The 18,112-nt window shown below is 37.8% G+C and overlaps 1 protein-coding gene across 1 annotated transcript in view; it reads left to right on the forward strand.

Annotated features, from left to right (window-relative positions):
- Positions 1-18,112, forward strand: part of PPA2 (pyrophosphatase (inorganic) 2) — a 72,649-nt gene that overhangs the window by 49,222 nt on the left and 5,315 nt on the right. Inside the window, exons 8-10 of the mRNA XM_015558089.1 lie at positions 3,026-3,153; positions 4,437-4,522; positions 12,603-12,672. Coding sequence (XP_015413575.1) covers positions 3,026-3,153; positions 4,437-4,522; positions 12,603-12,672 — 284 coding nt within the window. The remainder of the gene's footprint in view (positions 1-3,025; positions 3,154-4,436; positions 4,523-12,602; positions 12,673-18,112) is intronic.

Consider the following 18,112-nt stretch of genomic DNA (forward strand, 5'->3'; position numbering starts at 1 on the left):
TCCCTACTGGGGTGCCTGGCAAGTCTGGGTGAGGGGCTGACGGCCGTTTTCAGGCTGGTGGGTGACTGAAGCTTCCAACCTCTCCTTTTTTTTTATTTTTACTCTTGGATATATGGCTGTCACTGGAGCTGAGAGCCGGCTTTACCTGTGAGACCTTGTTGGTGAAAGCAGGTTTCTGGCTTTGTTTACTTTCTGTATTTGAAACTTCGTTGCGACTCCAGCTCTGAGATCCCAGCTGACTGAAAACAGGTTTCTGGGGTTTTGTTTAGCTTCTATATTTGTAACAATGTTTCTTAGCAGCTCAGAGCCCATCAGCAGCAGGCAGGGAACCTGGCTTCCTCCGTCACTGGAGCAAGCAAGCCTCCTGTCTGTGTTAGTAGCCTGGCTGCTGGCCACCATCTTGGCTGGCAGTTAATTTGCATATCACCCTGATTAGCCAATGGGACGGGTAGTGGAGATATGGCTAATTACCATGTTTCTCTTTTATTAGATAGAATTAGCCTAGATTCAGCATTGGTGCTACTGTGGACATCAGTCAGAATATTTTAAAGAAGTCTTTGTTAATCATCCTGGGAATTTATCAAGTAGATCTTAATTAAAAGAGTTTTATTTGCAATTAAAAACAAGAACTGAAATAAACTTAGCTTTTCCTTTCTTATTTACTGTCAGTAAATTAAAAATCCTTCATAAAAATGTTTATGAAGGGGTCTGAGAATGGCAAATAGGGTAAGGTATAATGATGAGGTCATAAATTTAAGTTAACAGAAACTTATTTATTTGCCTTTACGATTACTCACCTTGAGTGGACCAAAAGAAGTTTTTCTCCTTCTCAATAACAAAACAGTGATTTGAAGGAACTCGGTATTACCTAATTTACAGAATTTTTTTCACAAAAATAGAGATAGGATGTAGGAAAATGAGCAATAGAAAGCTCGCCTTGGAACAAAACTCTTCTAAAAAGATAAGTATAACAATAATCAGAAATTGAAGAGGATCTATTAAATGTTGTTTTGGGGGTATGACAAAGACTTTTGTGACTTAGGATACGATTTATAATACTAAAAAGAATTCACTATCTTGAACATCTTCCATCATTTAATCAATAAATATCTATACTACTAAAAGGGTAATATGCTCATTAGACCAGGAGGCCTTCTGGGAGACCTTTCGGACAAAGTCATGGTGTTGGGGCCGAAGCAGAGGCGGTTAGGGACGATCAGGCCAGGAGGGGAGGGCAGTTGGGGGTGATCAGGCTGGCAAGGGCGGGGGGCAGTTGGGGGCGAGAAGACCGGCAGGCAGAGGGGTTAGTGGCAATCAGGCAGGCAGGTGAGTGGTTAGGAGCCAGCGGTCCCAGATTGTGAGAGGGATGCCTGCAGGGATCGAGCTTAATCCGGCAGCTGGACATCCCTCGAGGGGTCCCAGATTGGAGAGGGTGCAGGCCTGGCTGAGGGACACACCACACACACACACACACACACACACATGAATTTCATGCACCAGGCCACTCGTCAACTATAATTAATAGAGCAAGCGTAGCCTGTGTTCAGTTTCTAGTGATTCTTTTCCTTCTTGTAATGTTCCTGCTATTTGCTCCAGAATTAGCTTAGAATCTAAGGCTTAGATAGATATATGGCCCATTGGCATATTATAGCATTTTAATTTTGAGTACCTTTAGGCAGCATACTCTGTCTTCTGTTTGCCATGGTGCCTATGGTGTCTGCCTTACCACATTCATTTCAGTGTGTGAATCATCTGGCCTCTGGAGGCATGTGTAACTCTTGCTAAACCTTTACACAACAGGAAAAAGGCAAGCATAAAAATGCTCACCTTTTCCTGACATAGCTAGTGAGTGAGGATTCCCACAAGGCTTGGATGAGCAAGTCTGAAACCATATGATCTTTAAATTATCCCTGTGCATGGTGTCTTCTCTGGTTTCTGGTTATAACTTTCTAATTTTTCAGTATTACCAAGTCTGTTTGTCATTTGCTATAATATTTTATGCATAAAGGACTATGCTAAATTAAGCCTTAAGCCACAGTCTGGTGAAGAGTAAAGGCTTCTAGTTTTGCCTAGTTATTCCTCATACTTTTTCAATTAATATTTATTGAAAGGATATATTTCTTGGGAATCTTTATGGGGGTAGGAGGTCTGTTATTAATATAGTAATACCCAGTTATTTAAACATGAATGCCCTTGAAATGTAACAGTCAAGCTGTTTACATGGTAACAGAACTTAAAAATAAATCCTGTAAATCATTACAGATTTTGGAATTAAAAACTCTGGACCATCTATGTATCATCCTGTTTAAAGTTGACCTGTCTTCATTCTTTCTTACTCTGCTTTATTTTCCTTCATCATACTTTTCCATTGCTTAATGTATTACATGTTTGTTTCTCTGTTTGTTATTTGTCTCTTCCTACTGTGCAAGCCATGAGAGTAGGAGCTCATTTCCATTTACTGTTCTCTTTCACTGCTTAGAACACTATCTGACACATAATGAACGAGAAACTTACTAAATATCTGGTTTATATGTTCATGAAACCTTTCTTATCCAACTTTAATACGTTCTCTTCTGGGTACTGCCCTCTCCTTTCTATGTTCAGTGTTCCTTTAGCTTAATATTTCTTGAGCACTGATCCTGATGTTGTAACTTGCCCTACTTTAGCCCTCCATTGCCAGCAGGATGACATCACACTTAATTTTCTTACTGCATTGCATTTTGTTGTTTGTTTGTCTGTTTCCTTTCATTAGCCCTCTGAGCTCCTTGAGGAAAAGAACTTGGCTGTTCTCATCTCCTGTACCTACGACAGTATCTGAAGATACTCAGAAAGTGTCTGTAGAATGAAGTGTAATATTCACATTGCAATACCGGAGTCCAGCAGGGAAAGGACATATGCTGACGATTATGCTGCTTGTTAGCAGAATCACACTAGACTCTGTGTTTTCTACCTCCCTCAGCTCCACGCTCTATAAGGAATGAATTTTTATTTTTAACAAAAAGTCTTCTTGTTTTTTCACTTACAGATATTGATGATGTTCGGAAGTACAAACCAGGTTATTTGGAAGCTACACTTAATTGGTTTAGATTTTATAAGGTGCCAGAGGGAAAACCAGAAAACCATTTTGCTTTTAATGGAGAATTCAAAAACAAGGTGAAGATAATACTCTTTATTTTAAAACATACCTCATAATACCTGTAAAATACTTTTTCACGTATGAATATTTGTATATAGCATGATAGCAAAAGTCTTAATAACTTTTATACTTAAGGATATTAATTCATGACTTTTATTAAAAAATTTTTTCAGGAGATCTCTCAGTGAATCAGTAGGCTAATGAAGATCTAAATCCATCTATTTATCTATAGATATCTCTTTCATCTAAAAAAATGAGGGATTTCCATGATGAATCTAATTCTTCCAATTCTCTAGGAAGAAAAATCTTCTATTTACTATTCTGGAGAGGATACAGTTACTTACTATTAGTGTAAATCAATAGGGGCTTGTCTCCTATGTGCTCATTTTACCATGACTGAATCAAGCTGCTAATTTAAGAAAGCATTTAAATTATCTCACTGTCATAGGACTTTTTAATAGAATACCATAAACTGTCTCTAATATGATGCAAATGGAGAAAATAGCCAGAGAGTTAAAGTGTAAAGCATGGAATATTTTTTAGTTATTACCACTATATGAATTATGCATTATAATCCAACCTTTAAGTGGGTGCTAATAAATAAATTATATTTTATAAGTAAGCCATGTTAATGAAAACTAAAATTTGCAATAAGGCCCAGCCAGCATGGCTCAGTGGTTAAGCATCGATAACCTATGAACCAGGAGGTCATGGTTCAATTCCGGGTCAGGGCACATGCCCTGGTTGCCAGCTTGATTCCCAGTAGGGGGCGTGCAGGAGGCAGCCAGTCAATGACTTGCTCATCATTGATGTTTCTATCTCTCCCTTTCCATTCTCTGAAATCAATAAAAATATATTAAAAAAATAAATAAAAGTAGCATTTACACTAAGTATTTTGCTATATAAGAATTTATTGCTGGACTCAATATTTTTTTAAAGAATCTTTATTAAAAGAACCTTTAGATCTAAGTCTTTTGTATAGGATTATGTATATGTATAAAACTGTGCTCAGTAAAACTTTATCTACAAAAACAGTGGCAGGCTGGATCTGGCCCCCAGGCCTTAGGTTGCCAACCTCTGATTTCAATTATCCCCATTCCATTCCATTTAATAGATGAAGAAATTAAGATTTAGTGAGATTAAGCAACTTACCCAAAGTCAGACAGCTGGTAAATAAGGATGCCAGAATTTACACTCAAGTTTGCCTGACTCCAGAGCTCGTGTTCTTATAGAGAGTATGTTAGTATAACGATGTGATGATTGCTATGACTTTTTTTTTTTTCTTTTGGTTTGGAACTAGGCTTTTGCTCTTGAAGTTATTAAATCTACACATGAATGTTGGAAAGCATTGCTTATGAAACAGTGTGATGGAGGGGCTATAAGTTGGTAAGAATTTGTCTTTTTTACTTATTGTTATTTTATTATTAATTGGTAGTAAACAGTCATATAATACTACTCAGATCTGATTTTTTTAAGGGAGTTGCAATTTTTTTGACTTAAATACTTACAGAGCACCTATTTGGAAGTCATTACTAAGTGTTGGGCACCATGAAACTAATAATTGACTCATCATTTTTCAAGGGATTTATAGATTAGTGGGAGCATTTATAGTATCAGTAGTTATTGTAATATATTGTGATATGTGCAGAAATGGCCTGAAAAAACATTAACAGTTTTTCAACATGCAAGCATATGGTTATTGTATTTATCTTGTAGCTACCACATCATTTCTTACTAAAAACAGAAAAGCCATCTTATCCAACAAGATGTGGATCATTAGCTGATAGATTCAGAGGAATCAAACAACAGTAACATATATAACTCATTTATTTTACTTTAAAACAGTTAAATGTACATTTATTCACCTATTCCTGGACATAAGGCTAAGACCTTTTCTGTATTGATTCCATATAGATTATATATATTCTTACGTAAATGTATAATAGAAAATAAAGATCATGTCCTATAACCCTTAAACTCCTTACAATGAAAAACCCTAATAAGTTTAAAGGGTATGTTTTTTTCTAACCTTTTACAGTTGCCTTACCCCACACCTTATTTTGCCATCAAGTTTTTATAGTCATTCATTTTGATTAAGGCTTTTGAGAGCCTCAATAGTGTTTACAGCCTCAGAAGTTATAGAGCCTACTTTAGTGTTCATAGAAACGTTCTCTTTCCACACTCCCTTCATCTATGGGCATAATTACCGCTTACATTTTGAAATAATAGCAACCAAGACAACAGACATAAACAAGTTTGAGAACAAAACAACTGACTGTTGGTGAGCCTAACTGTGGGAAGCAACTTGACGTCCTTGAGAGTAGATACTGCCCCACTTCACTGTTCCCGTCTCTGAACCAGGAGGAATTGGAAAACCATTCTCTTTCAGCAAATACTGATTAGGGGTCTACTGCCAGGTCCTGTCCTGATACCAGTACAGTGGGGCCTTGACTTAAAAGTGTCCCAACTAACGAGTTTTTCGAGATACGAGGCATCTCTGGGCCAATTGTGTGCTTTGAGTTGCGACTAAAATTCGGGTTACGAGCCAGCTTCAGATACCCCACCGCTAGTTGGCATAGCGAACGTCACAGTGAACGCCACAACATCAGCCCAGCATCACGTGTCTCACTCGTTCACTTTTTTATTTGACATACGAGTAATTTGAGTTACGAGCTCCATCACGGAACGAATTAAACTCGTAAGTCAAGGCCCCACTGTATTACTGCTGTGAAGACAGTCCCTGCCTTTTTGGAGCATAAAGTCTGGAATCAAAAGAGTCATTACAGCAGTGGTTCTCAACCTTCTGGCCCTTTAAATACAGTTCCTCATGTTGTGACCCAACCATAAAATTATTTTCATTGCTACTTCATAACTGTAATGTTGCTACTGTTATGAATCGTTATGTAAGTATCTCATATGCAGGATGGTCTCAGGCGACCCCTGTGAAAGGGTCGTTCGACCGCCAAAGGGGTCGCGACCCACAGGTTGAGAACCGATGCATTAAAGCAATTGTTAGAATAAATTAGTCAGATGAAGGAAAGAAATAGGCTCAAAGAATATTTTATTCAGGTCATCAAGAGGCTCATCTTACCTGTGGCACACCTGCTTGGGCATTATAGCTTCAGATTCTATTTCTCGTGCAGGCTAATGTAACACCCTCAACTCTGATATCCTCTTCCCCGTTTTCTTACCGCTTGTGCAGACTACTCTCTCTTTTTTTCAGCATATTCTTAAAATTTAGGTATTTTTTTCTAATTTAAATAGTATAATTTATTAACAACAAAGTCTTCCAGTCCTGACTATCCTAGTAACTGGTAGACTGAGTTCATCTTCATGGTCAGGTATTCGAAGCCAGCTATTAATGTGATGAGCTAAAAGAAGACATCTCTAATTGTCTAAGAGGAATTTGCTTGCTGTTCACTTCCTTACTTATCTCCTTGCTAGTCATACTTTCTGAAAAGCTCTTGCACTTCTTGAGTGACTTGTGTTTTTCCCAAGCTTCCTCAGCTACACAGCTGCAGACCCTCGCGTTGGTTAGCTTTTCTACTGCTTGAGATCATTCCTTCTGTGCGGATTCTAATTATCTGCATTCTGAGGGTGACTACTTCTAAGCTCTGGCATCATTTTGCTCTAGTTTTTGGTAGTGATTAGGATTACATTAGTAAGAGTTGACATTTATTGAACTCTCCTATCTTCCAGGTTCTATGTATTTTATATGTGTTATTTCATTAATACTCACCAGAACCCCATTACATCTCCATTTTACCCACGAGGAACTGAAACCACAGAGATTGAATGGATCTAAGGTCACACTGGGCGGAGGAGCCAGGATTTAAGCCAGGTTCCAAGTCTGTTTACTTAACAGCTATAGTATGCCTCTACCATTTTATTTTATTATTATTTTTTATAATACATACTTTTATTGATTTCAGGAAGAAAGGGAGAGGGAGAGAGAGATAGAACCATCAGTGAGGAGAAAGAAGAATTGATCAGCTGCCTCCTGCATGCCCCCTACTGGGGATCGATACTGCAATCAGGGCATGTGCCCTGCCATGACCTGGAATCAAACTGTGACCTCCTGGTTCATGGGTTGATGCTCAACCACTGAGCAACCTCAGTCAGGCTACCTGTACTATTTTAGAGAATACAATAAAATAAGTTTGTTAGCTTAAAAATTACATGTGCCTAGGTCATTTAAAGACAAAACCTTTAGAATATTAACACATTTTTTATTTGTATCACTACTTGACTTGTAAAATATATTCAAAGTTGTTGTATTTTTATATTCTTTATTTTTAGTGAATAAATTACTCTCTTGGTTCCTTAAAATGTACTGTTATAGATGAGTACACTGTCTCCTCTTCCCTTTTTAACCTGTTTTCCCCACTTCGTTCAGTTTAGGTTCACATTATTTATCACTGCAGTTCTCTAAACAACACAGTCCATCAAAAGTACCTAGGGAAACTGTGAGAAAACTTAGCTGCATTGTCCCTTTTTTAAGTCTAGTGAATTAGGATCTCTCAGCCTTTATAAAAATGTTTTTAAAGCCCTTAATGAGCCTCTCTGTGTGTGAACCATAAAACACGAACTTTTCTCCAGAAGAACAAACAAGGCCTTTCAAGATTTGGCCCCTGTCTGGTCTCACTTTCCATCACTTCATGCCTCTTATTCCTGTTTCCAACAACTGAGAACTGCTTATCACTCCTCATACACACCATGGTTATTGACCTCTAGGCCGTGACTGTTTTCTTGGCCGTGATTGTCTTCTCATTTTGTGAACTGGCTAACTTCTTCATTTTTTAAGACTTATCTTTGACTGCATCTTCTCTAGGAAACGTTCCCTTATAGTAGCCCCAGTGCTAGTTAAGGTGCCAATACACTCAGTGTTCCCTCTGTGTGTTTCTATCATTGCATTTACCATAGTGATTAACCAATAACACCCCGGCCCCCTGCCCCTATTTGTGGTTTTGCTTTCCATGGTTTCAGTTACCTGCAGTCAACTGCGGTCTGAGATATTAATGGAAAATTTCAGAAAAACAATTATAAGTTTTAAGTCAACACTGTTCTTAGTAGTGTGATGAAATCTCGCATTGTCCTGCTGCAGTCCAGGATGTGAAATATCCCTTTTTCCAGTGTATCGGTCACTTAGTAGATATCAGAAATGAGAGACCGTATTCACATACCTTTATATTCGAGTATATGTTAGAGTATATTGTTATAATTGTTCTACTTTATTTCTAGTTAGTGTTCATTTCTCACTTAATTTATAAGTTAAACTTTATCACAGGTATGTGTGTTTAGGAAAAAACATAGTGTATAGAGTGTTCAATTCTGTCCGTGGTTTCAGGCATCCACTGGGGGTCTTGGAACATATCCCCTACAGATAAGGGGGGGCTGCTGTGTTTTATTTGTGAATTTGTGTCCTCTAGAAGTTCCTTGAAAGCAAATGAATAAACTGCCTTAGCCATCTTTATTTTTCACCTGACATGTAATAGCTACTTAATAAATCCCCTTTGAGGTAAACTGTTGAATAATATTTTAAAGCCAATAAATATTCGTTGTGTTTTAAATCTAGTAGTGACTCTTCTGTTTCCAGGAGCACTGCATTTATTAAATTCTTTAATTGGTATTTTGAGTAATTATCTTATTCACAATAAGTTTTGTTATTTTTATTATTTTGGTCCCACTGTTTAATGTTTACTCTGAAGGCGATATAGTCTTTTAACAGAAAGAACTTCATTAAAATAACTGTAAACTCCTTTGTAGGAGAAACAGAGGGGTTGTGTTTTTTTTTGTTTTTTTTGTTTTTTGCCATTTGGGTTTAATCATCAATGCCTCTGACGCTCTCTTCAGCCACAGCTTATTTATCTCATTTTTAAGAGATCCGAAGTGTACTGTTCTTTTTACCAGCTTATTTCATTTCACTAACGATTATTTGTTGTGATGCAGTTTTTCAAGTTTTGATTACTTCTCAAATGCCCTTCTAGTTGCAAAACTGCTTTAATTCAGTTTTCATTTTTGTACTCATAAATTATTTTGTATTGCAACTACTCTTCTGTTTAATATGTTCTATACAGTATTGTCCAAATTATCTTTGAAAAATACAAATGTGATTGTCATTTTTATTCTTAAAAACTTCATGTGGTTCCCTTCGATGACAGAATATGACCCAGTTCTTCCACACATTAAATTTGTCAAAACCTACTTGTCCAGCCTCATTCTGTCCCCTCTCATCTCACTGTCTTTCCTCCTTGAATGCCTGCTTATTCTTCAAGAAGTAGTTTAGATGTCACCTCTGCAAAGAATTTTTTTTTCTGGTCAAAATTAACTGTACTCTCACCCGTGCTCTTACATCACCTGAGCTGTACACACCCCTCTGAAGAACTTGGGGCGGTGCATTATTTTTTCTTTTTTATGCTCTAAATTGAGTTTGACCTTCGCACTTAGTGACAGTACTTGACAGGTAGTTTATGCTTACTGAATGAAAAAATGAAAAAAAAAATTCCAAATAGTTGAGATCTTAAAATTGTTTCTTTTTACCTTTCCAGAGGGAGGTGCATTTGATCTTATACAGATGGCTCCAATTCTTTTAACTTTGTGTAGATTTACTGCAGTGTCACTTCTACAAACTCTGGAGGTTATAGTCCAAAATCATTGTCATTCTCTTCTCTCTTTCTCCTTCCTTCCTTCCTTCCTTCCTCCTTCCCTCCCTCCCTTCTCTCTCTCCCCCCCCTCCCTCCCTCCCTTCTTCCCTCCCTTCTTCTCTCCCTGTCTCTCCTATTTTCTTGACTACTTTGCTGTAGAATGAAAAGCCTGGGCAAATCTATATCCTGGACCTGTCTTTGAGGATTCTCATGAGTTTGAGCCTTTGTCTGATTTGAGATGGTCTTGAAAAAAAAAATTTCTCTTTACTAATGTTCTATATTGCGGGCCGTAAATTTCATCTTTTATGTGTCTGTTCATTATTTGCAGGTAATTTCTTTTTCTATTTTTATTTAATCAATTTTTGCACTATTATATATCTACTAATAATGCCTTTTATTATTTTTAAGTGCAATTTGGGTTTGTTGTACACAGCATTTTTGGTATTGCTCAGCTGTTGCTCTAATGTCATGTCTGCTTATTTTGGTAAGTGAGATTGCATATGGGCTATATAATGTTTATAAATTTATAGCAAAATATTTGGTATCCTATCTAATAATAGACAAAGATTGAAATTAACCGTACCTCCGCTACACTTCCCATTGGCTAATCAGCAAGATATGCAAATTAACCACCAACAAAGGTGGCGGCCAGCAGCCACGCAGCTGAAGTGAGCAGGAGGCTTGCTTGCTCCAGTGATAGAGGAAGCCAAGCTTCCTCCCTGCTGTGGCCAGGCTCTGAGCTCCACTCTAAGCAACAAAGTTGCAATTATAGAAGCTAAACAAACCCCAGATACCTGCTTTCAGCGAGCCCTCCAGCAGTCCCTCCTGGCTGGCCAACCTCCCACATACCTCACCAGCCCTGATTGTGCACTGGTGGGGTCTCTCAGCCTGGCCTGTGCCCTCTCACAATCTATAACACCTTGGGGGATGTCGGAGAGCCAGGTTCAGCCCGACGGCCAAATGACCGGTCACTATGCCACACACCGACCACCAAGGGACAGACGCTCAATGCAGGAGCTGCCCTCTGGTGGTCAGTGCGCTCCCACATGGGGGAGCTCTGCTCAGCCACAAGCCAGGCTGATGGCTGCCAGTACAGTGGTGGTGATGGGAGCCTCGCCTGCCTCCTCAGCAGCGCTAAGGATGTCCGACTGCAGCTTATGTCTGCTTCCCGCTGGCAAGTGGACATCCCCCAAGGGCTGCCAGGAGCCAGAGGGATGTCTGATTGCCAGTTTAGGCCCAATCCCCTGGGGAGCAGGCCTAAGCCAGCAGGTGGTCATCCTCCGAGGGGTCCCAGACTATGAGAGGGCACAGGGTGGGCTGAGGGACCTCCCCCCCACCCCGAGTGCACAAATTTTTGTGCACCAGGCCTCTAGTCTTATTATAAAAAGGGAAGCAGCATATTCTTTGTAGTCATATTTAATCTCATTTGTAGTAGATACTTATCAGCTTAGTCATCTTTCCATTAAATGATTTTTCTGCTTCCCTTGTAGGCCATGGTTTGATTTGAGAGCTAAAATGTTTCCTAAATATTGTCAGCTCCATAGGGGCTCTAGTTCAATAGGGGCTCTGTATCCCCAACATCTATAGATGATTTAGTTTTAATGTTAGAAACATTGTGCATAGTATATTTACCATACACCATGGTTTCTTCAGAAGACTAGCACTTAAGACTGCAATGTCTAATTTTTTGCCTTATTCTTTTTAAATTTAGTTTTAACTTTCTTTAAGAAAACATCTGACTTAATAAGGCTTTACCTTTTTCAGTTTTTTAAATAAACATGGGATGTGGAGAAGAAAATAAAAATAGTCTTAAAGATGATAATGCCAACTTTCTTATCCACGTCAAGAATGAAAATAAATCCCACGTCTTGAGTCTGGATAAAAAGCAAACTGACTAGTTAGTATAATTGTTTTACCCAATGTCTGATTATAGATGGATGTAGTTAAAAAGATAGATAGGTAAGTAGGTTAGGTAGATAGATAGATAGATAGATAGATAGATAGATAGATCTTCTTATATATATCCTGACATATTTCATAAACCATTGTGAAAATTAATAGTAATTTGATAATGTGTATCCTGTAGATTCACTTACGGGTGTGTGTGTGTGTGTGTGTGTGTCATCTATTATTTATCTCCTTTAGGAATCCATTTTAATCTGATTTTTTTATGAAATTATGATTGAGAGGAAGGATGCCTTTGTTTTGATGCAGGAGGTAGGACAAGGTACTGGGTGGTGTCATGCTGCATTGATAGCATGGTGTTCCCATTGAATGGAGAAGCTTTGACTGTATAGAGCCGTTACTGATCATGGAAGGAGCTGGTGTCTTATGCCTACCAAACTTCCTTACTTGTGAGAAAACCGAGTTTTCATAGTCATATGATTTTCTCTCACCACTCTTAGTTTAATCTTCCATACCTACCTTTCAGTGGCCAATTAGTATTTATCTCCTCACTTAGAGAAAATTTATCCTTATAGTCATCATTCTGTGGGTCAAATTTTTTTTTTCTTTCCTTCAGTAAAGGTGAAGTGTAGTTTTAGCTTAGCCTTTTATATATAACAGGGTGCAGTTGAGATTTGTATACTTTTGTATAATTTTATTTTGAATTCTGGAGCATGAAGTGCTGCAGAGCACTTTTATTTATAACCTTGCCTGAAAGAATGTACAAGAATCTACATTTTTCCTAATTTATATTTATTCAGGTCCTTTTCACCAGCTAGAATCATACTGTCAGTGTGGAGTATTTGGACTTGGTTTTCTTTTGGGTAATTGCTCCTTTTTTATCCTGTGTAATAAAAACATTCTCTTTTCATTTGCAGCACAAATGTGCAGATATGCGATAGTCCTTATCATTGTGCTCAAGAGAAAGCAAGATCATTAGTTGAATCGGTAAGGGAAAATGTCCTTTAATCTTATGTCATAAGGAAGTCTATAAAGTTAAAAAATAACAATAAAATCTATTATTTTTAATCCGGGGAATTTAAATCAAAACCTTTTAATTGAATTATTAAGTTTTCTTTTCTAAAGTACATTAACCATTTAATTTCATATGATGCTCTTTTCCTTAACATCACCTATTTATTGTTGTTTGTATGCATTTGTTCTCTGTGCAGTTCTGTTCTCATGAGTTTCCCACCAGTCGGTGGCAAAAGTGCAACTGGCTGCTGTATAGATGCATTTTGGCTCAAGAAAAATGAAATAAATAAGACCCTTTTTTCCCATTTAGTTTGGCTATCTCACAAGCTTTCGACTTCCTAGCTAAGAAGATATCCTTGGATATTTACATATCCTACTGTTTTTGCTGCCTGGAAACAACTGAATTTATTACCAAATTGGTACTTGTATTGATGCTTTAATTTTTAAAATAGAAGGGAAGCTTGGCAGGCGTGGCTCAGTGGTTGATCATTGACCTATGAACCAGGAGGTCATGGTTTGGTTCCATCAGGGCACATGCCTGGGGTTGCAGGTTCAATCCCCAGTGTGGGACGTGTAGGAGGCAGCCAATCAATGATTCTCTCTCATTGATTTTCTAAATAAGATTCATATTCTGATAATCAAGTCATATGCTATATGGTATTTTCAGGAATGATCTTAGGCTAGAAATACCATTTATAAATTAAGTTTTTAACAAATAACTCTTTATGAAGTAGGATACTAGTGAATTTAGATGTTTATTTCAAGGAACAACAAACATCTTTGCTTATGATGACTGCTTCAAATTTTATTTTCTCCACTAATTCATCAAGTATTTGATTAGCACCTGTTCCATGTTGTGAGATTCTAAGTGCTAGGGATGCAGTACTAAGGAAAATATATAAAAACCTGCCCTTGGATAGAATGTTAGCTATTCCAGTTGGGGAGGTGGATGGTTATTAAATACACAAGTAAAATACATAGTGTCCTGGAAGGTTATTGAATGGAGTCAGGGACAGCCTCACTGAGGAAAGGGCTGCCATGAGACAAGATTCTTAGAAGGGGAAGGAAGAAGCCAAGTGTCTGTGAAGGAACAGCATTCCAGGCCACAGTCCCACAGGCCATGAGGCAAGAGGATGCCTGGTGTGTCCTAAAAATACCTGAGAACCAGTGACAGTGGAATAGAGAGAGTCCAGGGGACAGAGGAGGAGAGGAGATCAGAAAAGTTTGGTTCTGGGGTTGGAAATGGAGGCAAACTATTATGAAAGAACTATGTTATAGTCTGTAAAGACTATTAAGAATTTTATTTCTCATTCTGAATGGCATTGGGAACCATTGGAGGGTTTTGAGCAAAAGTGATATGATCTGACTTAGATTTTAACAAGACACTTGGCTGCATTGCTGAGCAGGGACTATTGGGAGGTCAGGGAAGATGCAGAGAAGCCATTTTAGTAATGTGGGCCACCAAATCATTTATTTTCTTCAGGTTTTCAATTTTGTATCTATGTAGATTAAATTCTGAACTTAGTTCTCATCAGTATTTACTATCACTTTTTTAAGGGAAAAATTTTCTTTATCTTTGTCCAAGTAGTCTCAAATTAAGACTATTCCACTTACGTTGGTTTTGGATTTATGAATAATAAACAAAGATACTTGTCTTCAAATTATCTTCAAGATTAAAGTTTCTCTTACATCCTGTTTTTTGTTTCCTGTCATATTACCAGGGAAGCCATCCTCTTTTTAAAAATGTATTTTTATTGATTTCAGAGAAGAAAGAAGAGGGAGAGAGAGAGAGAAACACCAATGATGAGAGAGAATTATCGATCGGCTGCCTCCTACACACCTCACACTGGGAATCGAGCCCAAAACCCAGGCATCTGCCCTGACCAGGAATCGAACCATGACCTCCTTATTCATAGGTTGATGAAGCCATCCTCTTGAAAAAAAAATTGGAGGACTTGAATATGACTTAGATAATTAGATTTGGGGAACAAGGTTAGAAATCAGAAATATTAATATCCAGCTTTAATTACATGGTTTGGTAACTGTTGTGCTTCCTAATAATGAAGAAAGTGCTTGCTGATTTTTCACTGAGAAACCTACAGTAGAAAAACAAAATCCCGAGGGTTCTTGGAATTTGTTTACAAATATAGACGTTTGAATTGATATACAATCACGAAAGGCATGGCTGTGTCAAAAACGGAGTTGGTTACATAGATCTCAATACCCAAGGGATTATAAGAGGCAGGGACCTGCACTGCCTGGAACTCTGGGTGTCTGGGCTGCAGTGTGCAGCCACTGTCAGCAGGAGTAACACTCTAATAGTTCAACCACAGGACCAGCCGATTACATTTTGTGGGCAAACAATGTGAATGGACAACTCACCAGAGAGGATACTTAAATGACCAGTAAGCATGTGAAAATTTATTCAGTCTCACCAGTAATCAGTGAGCTCAATCTAAGACACAATACAATTCCATAGTTATCATTTAGCAAGTGTCAGAGATGCAGTGTTTTTAAAGAAGTGGTAAAAGGAGATCTCTCAAACTTGTTGATATACTTGATGCGAATATAAATTGGTACAACTACTTTGAAAAGCAATTAAGTAATTTCTAATAAAGTTGAACACGCTTATAACCCACTAAGAAATTACCCTTCTAGATTCTATGGAGTTTTTAATTCATGTGTTTATCTGATCAGACATGAGAAAATTGGAAACTGAATAAATGTACACTGATTTAAAAATGTATACTGATTTAAAAATTTGTATGCCCAGAAAATCAGTAGATATAATTAATGAAACCAAAAGCTAGTTCTTTGAGAATATAATAAACCTTTATCCAGAATGATCAGGAAAGAAAAGAGAGAAGACATATTTTCAGTGTCAGGAATGAAATAAAATACATCACTGCTGATTCTACAGATATTACGAGAGTTGAAAAATATTGTGGAAAACTTTATACCAATAAATTTGACACTTCATTTCACACCTTGCACCACCCTATATAATAAAAGCCTAATATGCTAAATGTCCAGTCAGCCATTCAACCAATCAAAGCATAATATGCATTACCACTCAAAGATGGGCAAAGGAAATGAAAATAAAATAAATAGGTACTAGCCAATTATATTTTTTTATTGACGAAGTTGATTAAACTTACAGTCTTAAAATACTTTCCCATTTTGTGTATGGATAACTAAGAAAATGCTTGTAGGAAGCTGATGGGATTGTTTGAAGGAGAGACACTAAATACATAGCAGTTGTCTTAATTTAAAATACAGTTCGTGCCTGGATAAGGGACTGAGGCCAGCATAAGCTTTCTTTGGTTGATAAAAGAAAGAGGAATACTTTGGTAAGGAGAACTCTAGATTTGTTTTAAAGAAATTAAAGATAGGAATATTCGTGAGAAGTATTTTTTAGAGTGGGAAAAGGGGAGGAGATCGCATTTTTAGAATGAGTGTATAAAATAACACTGACCATTTCGTGGAGAATTTCTCTTAGATGAGGAGAGGGTGCCCACATTCTTGACCTACTGAGAAATAGAAGTAACTGAAAACCCTGTCTTGGTTTCTTACAAGGAAAATATAATAGTGGTGGTTCTGAGGGTGAGAGTTGGGATTGGGGCACTTTTAGATACCGCTCTGTGCATTCCTTTGTTCTTCCAGTTTCTACAAGCAGGTGTTACCCTTGTTATTTTAAAAGTCTGGAAGTCATTGGTATTTAAATAGCTGATATTTATCATGATCTTGTGTTGGTATTTTTAAATATAAATCCTGGTCTCTCTTTTGGCATATGCTAATATGGAAAAATATATAAAAAATACCTCCAAATTTTAATAGTTTACTACCTCTGAGTGTTAGACTTACCTGTGATGTTTGTTTTCTTTTATATAAGGCTTTGTACATTCTGAATATATTCTATCAACCAAGAAATACATTTTCGAATGAAAAAATTAAAATAATCTGGAAATTATTTTTAAATAACGTTTAATGGTAACTGTCTTAGGTAGAGTAGTTTGTTCATTTCTGTAACACTCTGTAGGTAATGAGAAGCTGCTCAGTTATTCTGTTTTATATGCCATACATTTTCTTCCTCTGAACAGCTCCAGCAAGAAGCAACTGCTGATTTTATTTTTTTTTTTATTTTTTTATTTTTTAAATACATTTCACTGATTCTTCACAGAGAGGAAAGGAGAGAGATATAGAGATAGAGAGTTAGAAACATCGATGAGAGAGAAACATCGACCAGCCGCCTCCTGCACATCCCCCACTGGGGAAGTGCGCACAACCCAGGCACATGCCCCCGACCGGAATCGACCCTGCGCCCTTTCAGTCCGCAGGCCGACGCTCTATCCACTGAGCCCAACCGGTTTCGGCATAAAAATATTTTAATATTAACTTCCTGGCTCAGTAGTTGAGCCTTAACCTAGGAACCAGGAGGTCACAGTGTGATTCCGGGTCAGGGCATATATCTAGGTTGCAGACTAGATCCTCAATGTGGGGAGTGCAGGAGGCAGCCAATCAATCCATGATTCTCTCTCATCACTCAGTCCGCAGGCCGACGCTCTATCCACTGAGCCAAACCGGCCTCGGCGCAACTGCTGATTTTAAACAGGAAATCTAAACAGCTAACTTTTTGACAAACTTTGTAATATGTGTCCTACACAATTTAAAGAGCATAACAATTTCAAAGAACAGGCAAGTTACATTCTTTATAGTCTGTTTAGAAAACCAGAGTATTGCATCCCAAAGGCCTAATCTCAGTGAGTAATATTTCATGTTGTAGCGTTCCTTTCACACCCAGATTCATTTCAGTTCTACCGTCCTCAAAACCAGCCATGGTTAAGCACTTTCGCCATGCTAGGAAACTGAATAGAATTTTTCTTGTTTTTTGAAGTACTTGGAAAATGTCAAGTACTTTTTATTATACATAAAATTTGTACAAAGGTCGTTATTTACATTGTTACATCATCCTTTTCTATGACAGAAAAAAACAAAGCATATTTGATTAGGGTTGTTTTTAAATAGAGTTGAAGGAAAAATAACTTTAACAATTTATGATTTGGGGAAGGGCAATGTATTAGGGTTCTCCAGAGAACCAGTCCGTAGTGTGTGTGTGTGTGTGTGTGTGTGTGTGTGTGTGTGTAGGGGAGGTGCGGGGGGCTTGGGAAGCCCGAAAACTGCAGGGTGGACTGGCAGGCCAAAAACCCAATGGTACAAAGCTGGAGAATTTTCTCTTGCTTAGGGAAACTGGTCTTTTTTGCTCTATTGGGGCCCTCAACTGATTGGATGAGGCCCACCCATCCAATCGCTTTACCCTGAGTTCACCAGTTAAATGTTAATCTCACTCCAAGGTGACACATTCACTATGATAGGGAATGTTTTAATATTGCTGAAATGTAACTGTTTTTCCTGC

Source organism: Myotis davidii, unplaced genomic scaffold (genome assembly GCF_000327345.1).
Source record: "Myotis davidii unplaced genomic scaffold, ASM32734v1 scaffold967, whole genome shotgun sequence".
Taxonomy (NCBI): domain Eukaryota; kingdom Metazoa; phylum Chordata; class Mammalia; order Chiroptera; family Vespertilionidae; genus Myotis; species Myotis davidii.